General features: G+C 37.6%; 1 protein-coding gene across 1 annotated transcript; it reads left to right on the top strand.

Annotated features, from left to right (window-relative positions):
* The first annotated feature begins 51 nt into the window (after positions 1 to 51).
* Positions 52 to 11,567, top strand: LOC131768773 (uncharacterized). The gene is made up of 22 exons (XM_059084500.2): positions 52 to 191; positions 938 to 1,105; positions 1,798 to 1,966; positions 2,324 to 2,410; positions 2,599 to 2,711; positions 2,837 to 2,929; positions 3,139 to 3,183; positions 3,704 to 3,821; positions 3,964 to 4,059; positions 4,779 to 4,849; positions 5,355 to 5,445; positions 5,524 to 5,676; positions 5,862 to 5,994; positions 6,479 to 6,541; positions 6,743 to 6,855; positions 7,141 to 7,185; positions 7,477 to 7,587; positions 8,214 to 8,365; positions 8,570 to 8,696; positions 8,908 to 8,981; positions 9,493 to 9,579; positions 10,159 to 11,567. Exons 1-22 carry the CDS (start codon positions 162 to 164, stop codon positions 10,303 to 10,305), a joined length of 2,286 nt encoding a protein of 761 aa, XP_058940483.1. The 5' UTR covers positions 52 to 161; the 3' UTR covers positions 10,306 to 11,567.
* The last annotated feature ends 17 nt before the right edge of the window (positions 11,568 to 11,584 follow it).

Genomic DNA, 11,584 nt, shown 5'->3' with positions numbered 1-11,584 from the left:
TCCCGCGTTTATTTTAGTCAGCGGCTCACCACCAAAACCCATGATGCAACATTCATGCCTCAGAAGGAAAGTATAATGGACTCTGTGATTATGTTGTGTAACTAAATTCTCGGAATCTACTTCCTATGCGGTGATTCAATTTTGTTACTAACAAGCAAAAGATGTTTTCTCCATCAGGAATCACCCCTCAGGTATCTAAAACATGTTTTAAGCCGGTAAAGCAATGAACTTTTTTAATTTTCCCGTGTTTGTCTCACGTGCTTGTCTCAAAATTCTCTACGTCATATTAAACACTGTTCTTTATTTCCCTGTCACATTTCGTTTCTCTTGTCACATCTTTGGTGTATACTCGATCGTAGCTTTTAACGTTTTGCGAAAAGATGGATTCAAGCATGGCACACAGCGGTAGTAACTGGACTGTAAAGCTTTTTGCGTAAACTAAGTATGCGAGTGTTTCTGCGAAGATTGATGTGATACTAATATCATAACTTCTGAACCTCTTAAAAATTAAATCGAAATTGATTAGATGTAGTGCACAGGAAGTGCTTATTACTAGCTCCCTCTCTTTTTTGCAGTTGTACCCAAAATTTCCTGTCATAATAAAGGATGTCCATGTTCTAAATTTTAATTTCGTGGAGTTACAGCCAATAAACATACCTGTGTATCTACTTGAGCTGTGCAGAGAGATGTTTATTATGGTGCTGGTAGAAGTGATAATAAAGTAGTAATCATCAGATTGAGTTGTCATTCTAATCTCCTTATCTGGGGTTTATGTACCGAAAAGGACAAGGCACTTATTCTGTCATCAAACCCCCCCCCCCCCCTTTTGACTCAAAAGTTTTAATGTTCAGTTGGAGTTTGTTTCTTTTTTCCATTCATTCAATCAAGTATTTATGTGTTTTTATTTTCTTCATCAATTATTTTCTGTGTTCTCTAGGCTGGAGGACTTCTTTACCAAATGACAACAGTGTTAAATAGTGTCAAGAAGTCATCCATTGGAAGGTGTATGTCATATATACAGACAAAAACACAGCATGATAACAACTCAAAAGTAAAAACAGAACCAAGTGTGGCAACTACCTCAGACACAGTAACATCTGACAGTGTAGGTTTAAAAAGTTAATTCTTAACCAGATATATGTACACCCACACAACCATTCCATCTTTTCAGAAGGTTAGGGGAAGTGTCTAGGGATGAAAGCCTAGGCCCAGGTTCTTTGAAACACAGTTAACCTAACCCTGCATCAGTGTAAATTTTTGATTCAGTTAAATAGCTTCACAAGGGGATTTTTCTTTTGTATTTTTTTTCTTGTTATTTTCAAGTCATATTGAGATAATTCCCCCAATAAATCCTCAGCTCTTACATTTATACATGCTCTTCTACATGAGAAATTGAAGACAAGGTTAACTTTTAATCCTAGATTAACGTTAACCCCCTTTCAAACAACGCAGCCCAGTTACTCAAATCCTGATTGTATTTCGGACCTAATTATGGAGAATCCATATCTATTTTCACATAGCACAAACATTATTTATCTGATATTTTAAGTCTAATTATTTTCTTTTGATGGGGAAGTTTTGATTGGGCTAGTACAAATGAAGTTGTAAATGTCTCAAATTGACAATAAATTTCCAATTTCTGTTGTACAAAGTCTCAATGTGATTGCATCTGGGTCAAGAGTTTTCATCTTTTCTTCAATTTGTTTTTGCACTTATAACTGTCATGTGTACTTTATTATATACCTTCTATATCAACTATGAGTACTAGTTGTCATAATTTTTTCTTTTCACTTTTAGGATCCTTACACCACATTTCTTGAAGAATTTGGTTTGTCATCTATTCCAGCTGAACTGTTATCTCAGCTGACCACAGCTTTGTCTATCTGTCAGTGTAACACAAACAGCACTGATAACTTGTGGAGAGTATCTCATGTCTCTTCAGATTCATTTTTCAAGAATAAACATGGTAAAGCTGATAGGTTTCATTTTGTGATACTGTAGATGTGATGGTAAAACTGTTAAAAGCAGTCAGCTAAAACTGAGAAACTGGGCTGTGAGTCTGAAAATTTTTTAATTTTTTTTTTAACTAAACCTTTAAAATAGTTTTGGCAGAATTTCAGTAATTTTGGAGCTAAACCTGCAACAGAAGTAGCCTATTTCTTTAGTACCACACATGTTTTGCAAGCTTTAGTATAGGATAAATTCATGCCCTCTCTTTAGGTCACTAGATAGCAACTCTGGAAAAAGTTGACAGAGCTATTGCACAACTTGAGAATTTGTCTCACTTGGTTGTTGACTTACTGATTGCATCTTTTCTTGACAGGATTTTCAAGTATAACTGATTATTCAAGGCACAAGTCTTCCATCTTCATGACATCTTTTTCAAAAATACCATGGCTACACACATCATGTAAGTGTATCAACTGTGCATGATAATATGTTTGACCAAATGTAAGGTCCCTAGCTTGAGAACACTGCTGATAAAGTACTCACAGCATATAAAGTAGGGTTACCTGTGATATAAATTTCACTACAGTCCTGTTGTGGCAAAATTATGTTAAAAATGTGACTGCAAAGTTTTGATCTCCTTTACTGTAGTTCACACCCAAAACAGAGGAATACATTCGTATTCTTCACGGCGAATACAGCAGCTGGAGGAGAGAGCTAATGCAGAAGAACACAATCCCAGGGCTCAGTCAGAATATTTACGGGTCAGTTTATGTTGGCTTGTGTGCTCACATGGTACAAATCTATTTAAAGATAGTTGTTATGAATAAAATGGATTGTAAGACAAGCAGGAATGATTGTGTTATAACCATCTGTGTGTAACTTTCAGGCCTTGGTTCAGGAGGATCCAAATTATGTTGTGAGGAGATATGAGAGTGGAAAGTATGCCATAGACCAATCTGTGACAAATGAATACTTGAAGGTAAAGTTGCCTAAGTTTAATTTTTTTGTGCCTGGGTTTTTTGCAAAGTAAATACAATATATAAAGTTTAGTTAATAAAGATTACTAAATTGTTTTGAAATTGATGAGATTATCAGTCCTTGATAAATCCTTTCATAACTGATCAAATTATTTCACTTAGTAAGATGCAGCTGAATTAGCTTTGTTAAAAATAATGTTAAAATTTACAGGCACTGGTGATGACAGACAGAGTTAACCAAGTTGACATGAAAAAGGTATAAAACTAAATATTTATTTTTTGTGCATTTGAATTTTGCAAAGGTTGTACCAATTCCAAGATATCTTTGTTTTGAGAAGCTGCAACTTCTGTCCTATATTCCAGTTAAATGCTTATATGTATGCATATGTGTATTTTTTACTGAAAGGAAAATATTTATAGCCTAAGGAAAAGAGATGTTAATTCACCTTATAGTAGGACTTTATTCTTCACTGGCCACTTGAGCTTTCCTGAATACTATTATACAATTACTGTTGAGGGAACCGACATGGGTTCTAGATGAGGGGGCTTTTCAGAGAATGGGCACTTTCAAAAAATTGGCCCAGCATAATTTTAGCCCAATGTCATTAAGCTCTTTCTTGTATCTTGGGTTTTTTAAGGGGGAAGGGAGGGTGGGTTCATGAAAAACTTTGGTCTCCTTATGAGGGTGGGGGGTTTATTGGATAGGGATTCTTATCCTTAAGACATTGATAATTGGCCCTTATACTTTGTTTTTTTGTGTGTGTGTCTGTGTTTAGATCTTTTCTTCAGGCAATGATTATGGTAGTACATCATCCCATGGGGCACCAACCTCTCCTTTAGTTCAAACTGGGACTGAGGACAGTCCAATACATGTCATTACTCAAAACCAGAAAGGTGAGCTCAGTATAGTTCTTTTTTTCAAGAGGACACTTCTGGTTGATCCAGGAGGCTTTAACATATACTATACCTTCATAACACAGAAAATTTATTGTTTGAAAAATACTTCAGTGACAGATTTTACTCTGTTACTTTGCAGGTTCATTCTTCCGCGAACAATTTTGGAACACAGTCAGATTTTTGATTGCCCTTTTTCTGATCACCTCGCTGATTGAGGGGCAACTTCAAATGAAATGTAAGTGTGAGGTGTTATAGAACAGTCTAAAGTTACTGTTATCAAGTGAAGTAATTATTACTTTTTATTAATGCAATGATCCAAATTGTAACACCAATTTTCTCAAGGGTGATTGGCTATAAGCTTTCCAATTTGAACCTGGAACTGAAATCTAGGCACCCACCCAAATGTAGGCATTATATCCTGTGCATATGAATAGGTGTTATCAGCGTAGCTGTTCTGTGAAATATAACTTTTAGTGTGTTTTGATTTGATGATACAAAAACCTAAACAAGCACCTGTCCAGCTTCATTTGTAGTGTCTGAAATTTGCATTCCCTAGACTGTTGGACTTGCTTTCTCATTTATTTAAAAAAAAAAAAAATTTTTTTTGTTTCCCCCAACCTCTGCTTGTTGTACAAATTTATTTTAATTGTAATATTTTAAATAGCTGGCAAGATTTCATCGAATTCAGTGCGTGTTCCTAGCAACAGTCGAACTAATGATTTCATGTGACCCCTGTCTCACTGCTATCCAATTTTAATAAGTTGCCTTTAGTGATTAGTTGGACCATTGCTGGTTGTACATCAATCAAAGCATTTTTTTTTATGGTCACACTCACTTTGACTTGGCATAATACTCTATGTATGTGCTAATAAGATTTGTAAAGTGTTGTTGTTGTATTTAGCCACTCAATCTGTGGTACATGATGAGGATGTTTTTTGTTATTTTAACTCACAGTAACTTCAGGTCACAAAGATATTCAGCCCAACACCACAGACAGAAAGTGCAAATTTAGTGATGTTCAGGGGGTAAGTCTGTAGCAAAAGTAAACATCTTGACAGATTTCTGTAGATTGCTGTCCCTGTAAATGTTGTATGAATTGGGTTGACATCAAAGCTGTTAGTCTCATTCGTGATTTGGCTCTCTCTACCCTACCCTTGCAGTCTCAGCTCAATTAAATAAAGCTGTTTTACTCACCAACATATGTTCCCAAGAAAGGTGTGTGATGTAATTCCCAGCAAGGTTTGATTTAACTTTCCATTCCTTGGCCCTAAAATTGTTTTGAAATTGACAGTACTTCAATTATAAATTTCTGCTTTTGTATGTGAAGTATTGCCCAAAATAATGTAGACAGTCCCCTCGATCCACAATTCCCTATCCTAGATTCTTGAATCTAGGATAGGGAGGGAAGTTTTCAATAATTTGAGCTGATTCTTCAAGACTTTTGAGATGGGAAACATAGAATTTTTGTGTTATTAATTTGTACATGTTGTGAATGTAACTACACGGTGCCAAATTTTCTCCATTGTTCAGGTGGATGAAGCTAAGCAAGAATTAAAGGATGTGGTGGAGTTTCTAAGAAATCCAGAGAGATTCAAAAGACTTGGAGGCAAGATGCCAACAGGTGAGTAGCCAAGGTCAACTCAATTCTTTTTTCTTTTGTTTTCATTCTCTAATTGATGTTATTTTGTGTTGTTCGTAGGAGTTCTTCTCATTGGCTCACCAGGAACAGGCAAGACTCTTCTTGCCAAGGCTGTTGCTGGTGAGGCTGGGGTTCCTTTCTTCTTCTGCTCTGGTTCAGAGTTTGATGAAATGTTTGTTGGTGTTGGAGCTGCTCGAGTCAGGAATCTTTTCGGTGAGTGAAGACAAGGGTGTGGCTAAGAGTTCAGGGTGCAGGATGTACCCTACCCTTAACCTGCTCCCAGGCTGTTGATAATTATTATTGTTAATGTGTCAGTTTCCTCGTGAGAATTTGATAAAGATTTGATACAATTCTGTGCAAAAGGAATGCAAATAATCACTTTCTTTGTTTTATTTTAGCTGCTGCAAAAGAGCATGCCCCCTGCATAGTGTTCATTGATGAGTTGGACGCGATTGGTGGGACAAGAATTGTCCACGATCATCAGCCATATTCCAGAATGACCCTGAATCAGTTGCTTGTTGAATTGGATGGGTGAGTACTTGTTTTCTTTCTTGTGGCTCTTTTTTTGAAAAAGATCAGTTCTACACATTTGAAAGGATTTTTTTGTGACTCATTGAGCACTACAATTTTATTTTGAGTGAAACACAAAGATAACTCTTAAGTGATGTAGCCAGCTTTATAACTACTGAGTTGTACTTAAAACGTGAAACATGTATGCATGCAAATGTATGGTGTGTTTCAATTTAATCCCTGATTCGAAGTACACTTCCTTTTTTTTATTATTTAGCTATGAATTATAAATATTGTAAAACACTAGGAATAACGAGAATAATCTTTTTATCTGAATTAAAGGTGGACTTTTCAGCCCCACAAAAGTTTACTACTAAACTTGATTAAACCAGCTGATATAGTTTTTTCGAATACTGAATAATCTCTCTGCCAGACTTGAAGCAAGTATCACATGGAGCGAATGTACATTACGCTTCGTCTCATACATGAAACATCTTTTTTACAGGTTTGATACAGGAGAAGGAATAGTCGTTATTGGAGCAACAAACTTCCCAGAGGTTTTAGACAAGTATGTTCCGTGTCATTCTTTAAATTTTTTTTCTTTTTTTACTTTTCATACATATTTTATGCGGTTTTTTTAGAACAGCCTTTTAGCAATAAAAATTAATTTGACATGACAGAGATTACTGAAACACAAGGAAAATTGGATGTTTTTAACAGCGGAACCTATTTTTATTAGAACTAATCCTTCATAATGTGCATCACACAGGGCTCTTATCAGACCTGGCCGATTTGACACTAAGATAACGGTACCCATGCCGGATGTGAAAGGGCGACATGACATCCTCAAGGTGCATCTGAAGAAAGTACAAGTTGCTGAAGGTATGCCTATTCTAATCCCATTCATATTATGAGTCAAATAAATCGTCGGCTGACTAATACTTCTTTTTGCTTTCGTAACTTTGTTACTGTTCTTTTGTACCCCCTTCACTGCTTCCAAAATGATAATAGCCTGCCCTCGCATTGTAGATGCTGTATATATCGGCGATTCACAGTTTTGCACTTAAAGCGCTGGGTAACAGCATTTAGAAGCAACTATTTCTTGAACTTGCGAACCAGTTTTCATAGAGTTTGGTGTTTATCTCCCCCTGCTGCTTATTTCTGCAGAAATCGATGTAGAAGTGCTTGCAAGAGGAACTGTTGGTTTCTCAGGTATGAAGGTCAAACATTCTGTCGAACTTAATCTGTAGTCGAGCATTAGAGAACCGCTCTCCTGATTTCATTTCCTCTTCTAAATATGTAGAGTTAGGACAGTTTGAGACAGTTGTGCAAACCCCTAGACGTATACTGTTGAACAGTGACAGCGCACATAGTATTGACGTTATTTTGTAAAGCTAAATTTTTAGACGTATATTAAAAATTTAGGCGGATAGTGACGTTAAATATGAATGTATATGAGGTACCAGTACCTTATATATAGCATGGACTTTTCTCTTTATAAAGGTGCTGATTTAGCCAACATGGTGAATGTGGCAGCAATTTATGCAGCAAGTGAAGGAGATGCGAGCGTCTCAACGAAGCACCTTGAATTCGCCAAAGACAAAATCATCATGGGTAAGTTTGGCTTTACTTTATCTTTAATTTGCCTTTGTTTCTCTTTTTGTTTTTTTGTTTTTTTTCAATCGCCGCCTTGTCAGCTCAATTGCATGAGCTCCAAACTGCAGTATGGGAAGTAATAAGCTCAAAAATTCTCACCGAGACTGCGACTGGTCAATCTTAGAATTTGACGAACTCGTACAAGCTACAATGTCATGGTTTGTTGTTGATGGTAGTATTCTTTTCATCCTGACGGTCGTTTTTCTTTTTCATTCTTTGGCTTAGTATTCATCTCTGATGAGTGTTTTCGTTAGCATATTTAGTTTAACTATTTTGTTTTTGTACAATGTTTCACCGAAAAGTATCCAATGTAAGCCGTCTAAAACTGATGGTAAGGTTTAGGTGAAGTCTTACGACCCCTACATCCAAATGGCTTAAATGCTTGAGCTTATCCGTGTTTCCTAAGCATGATGCGATTGGTAGTATTCCTCTCTTCCTGGATCGGATAACACGAGAGAACTGCCTGATCATTCTTCAAAACGAGACCTTTCAATCCGTGATCCCACGCGCACACAACGAGGCCAGTGCGTGTTCCACTGGTCCGTGGGTTTGCTTGTGCTCAATATTGTCTCGTATTGCTGTAGGTCCCGAAAGGAAAAGTAAAGTCATTGAAGCCAAGAACAGGGAACTTGTGGCGTATCACGAGGGAGGACATGCGCTCGTGGCGCTTTATACTCCTGAAGCTTTGCCGATACATAAAGCAACCATTGTGCCGCGGGGTCAGTCCCTGGGAATGGTAAGTATCATGTTCGTAAACGTTTTGCAGCATTTCTTTGCCTGGGGAAAAGTTTATGCAAGGTGCCGCCGAGATCTTCAACCTCCTAACCTTAATTTAAAAGAAATCCAATGGAGCAAAACCTTCAGATAGTATCCATGAAGAAAAGAGGGTAGACAGGTCAATTACTCTGTAACTCAACACATTCTTCTTCTTTGTTTAAAGGTCGCCATGCTCCCTGAGAAAGACGAGTTAAACTGGTCTAGAGCCCAGCTTCTAGCACGGCTGGATGTGGCAATGGGCGGCCGTGTGGCAGAGGAAATTATATTTGGCAAAGAGAACATCACAATGGGTACGTGACAAGGCTGTAATTTACAGCTTATTTGTAAGATTAATGTCACACGTTCAATGTATTTAGACACAAGTCAGGAAAACTGGCTTTAGTGCACGGAGGTTAGATGATTATTTCTCTGTAATAATGTTGGCTTCATGAGCAGGTGTTTTTACACAGTCCCTTTGCGCTTTTTAAAAAAAATTTTTTTATTTGATTATGTATCTGTTAGGAGCCGCAAGCGACATGGAAGCGTCAAACAAGATTGCACACGCCATGGTGTCTATGTACGGCATGAGTGACAAGGTACGTTTAGGAGATACAACACGTTGTTTGGACTAAGCATATTGGAACAAGTGACAATAAGTAGAAAGAGAGGGAAGCTTCTGGAAGTCATTTATAAGTAGTCTCTCGAAAGGAAATGTGTGTTCCGAGTTTTCGTGTAGACCATGTGAGTAGTGTTCCCATGGAACACATGTAGCCTTCCCCGACAGCAGCGAAAACTCGGGAGAACCCAAAGAGTTAGCAACGCCGCCATGAGTTTGACCACAACTGGCCTTGCTTTGATGTCAACAGTTGTGCGTTCAACATGGCGGATTGTGCAAGAAGAGCAATCGAAAAATCATGCAAGCATCCAGTTTATCATTTTATCCTTCTATCGTCGTTCTTTATCTATAAGGCCAATTTTGGAGAGGTTTTCTGTCGCTTATGCTGCCAAGTTTCTCGCAACGCTTCTCATCAATTGTTATATTGTAGAAGTAACTAAATCATTAGAGTCAGGGAAGACGAATGTATATATCTCTTTCTGCTCTCTCAGGTCGGTATGGTTCAAGTGAAGGATGTTTCGAAATCGAGTCCTGAGTTACAGGCACTTATTGAAAGTGAAGTCAAGCAGCTTTTGAAGGTGAGCAAAAAATATTACAAAGGGTAACCACGTTTATGCAATCACCAAAAGGCAAGAATTTAGGTTAGCTGTCCCCACAAGGCGACTAACTGTGCAACAATGCGAAGGAGATAGTAGAAGTAGATAGTATAGATATTCTACTTTTTTCTGCTCTCGGAAAGAGTTTGAATATATCTTGCATAACGCGGCATTGGTGATTAGACTCGGAGAAAGAGAAACATGTCGATCGTGAGAATATAATTGTGTCATCCTCCCAGCTGAAAGTAATAAACAGTGAACAACAACCAAACTTTCGAAGACTTTGAACTCTTTCACTCCTAAAAGTGATCAACATGTCATTTTTACTTCATAATATCAGCACATCGTCAATATGACAGATAAATAGGGGCAAGAAGCAACAAAGAAGGGTTGCAGATTTTGACGTAACACCCAAATGAAAACAAATCAATGGAAGTTACTTTGGGATATTGGAATCAAAAGGCTTTTCCGTTTTTTTTTTTTTTTTGGGGGGGGGGGGTGTTAGCTGTTGACTGCTAGTTATTTACTTGACGGGGTAATAATCCTTGTGTTGTGTTTTAGGACTCATACGAAAGAGCGAAGAATATACTACAGACTCACTCTAAGGAACACAACCGTTTAGCCGAAGCTCTGTTGAAGTACGAGACTCTTGACTTGCAAGAGATCAAAGAGGTCATTCAGGGAAAACAGCTCTCTAGAAACCTGTGATGTTGGCTCTTCCAGACTAACTTCGTTTTCGTCGAACTAAATATCAGCTGAATTACTTAAATGTTCATTTAAATGTTGCCGTTGCTGAGAGAAGCTTCGCCTCCGTTTGTCGATCAGCATCTTGAAAATTTAGCCTGATTGTTCGTCAGTTGCATCTGTCTATCCTGACCCATGTTTGTTCTCCATTGTCTTATTGATGCTCCTTTGGAGGGGCAAACTGCCAAAAGATGAAAGGTAACTGGGATGTTAAAACGACGCAGAATATCACCGTATGGACGAAGCTGCTCTTTACTTTAAAGGAACTTAAGTTGTAATAACCATAACAGTTCGAAAAATGCGTTGACGCATCTTAAATATGTACTATAGTGCTTGGCGCAAACAGTTTTGGCCTCGTGTGCCAGGTTTTTTTTTTCACTTTAAGAGTAAGGCAGTATCTGTTTTCTGCGCCGCGCAGCCACATGAGCCCAGTTATGGTACTTGTTTATTCCCTTTCTTATCAGAAGTTAGTCGTTCCAGTTTTCGTTGTTAATTGTTCGCGAATTGTTTTTTACCAAAATATTGCTCTCGGGAGCAATATACCTTTCTTTTTCGAATTATTCCAAGCCTGAGAAACTGCTGTTTAATCCCTGATCAATATTTTGTTTTGTATTTTCTGGTTGTATGTCCAGATGCTTCTGCGTTTAGTGTTTTATTTCTGTGACACTTAGAGGGTTGGGTTTAAGAGGTTCTTAACCGAGTATTACACGATAGCTAATCACAGATTACGAAAAAGACTTAAAGAATTAATGAAATCGTAATAAGTAATCTCCACAAATCGCGGGAAAACGCGTGTGGCATGCCTAATGGTTTTTTATTTGATTGGCTGATTGTGGGCTTTGTGCCTTACTATAGTCTTCGTGAGGAACTAGCGGCCTCGGCTGAACAGAGACTGGTCAAACATCCAAGCTTTTCCTAATTACTTACAACGCCCTGCTTTAAACTATCCGTAGATGCGGGTACATAACTCGGCTCTAGTAAGACATTTTAAATATGGCTGCCTATTTTCTTTTACTCTTTGCAACAAACTTTGAGTCAGCAGGTTTTAAAATCTTTTGACAGTGTAAATGCTACAATTTCATGTAAAAGGTTTTCATTCCTGGGGGAACCCGAGTTAAGTTGTTTGCTGCTGGTATTACATTTTAAATTAGAATGGAACAGGAAACAGATGGTAGCTTGAAAACTTAAATTATCTTTGAAAGACAAATAAAAGAGCAATAACTGAAGTATTAGTATTTCGTTT

The sequence above is a fragment of the Pocillopora verrucosa genome, chromosome 10, assembly GCF_036669915.1.
Source record: "Pocillopora verrucosa isolate sample1 chromosome 10, ASM3666991v2, whole genome shotgun sequence".
Taxonomy (NCBI): Eukaryota; Metazoa; Cnidaria; class Anthozoa; order Scleractinia; family Pocilloporidae; genus Pocillopora; species Pocillopora verrucosa.
Note: the sequence above shows the minus strand (reverse complement) of the source record. Positions and strands in the feature narration are given on the sequence as shown.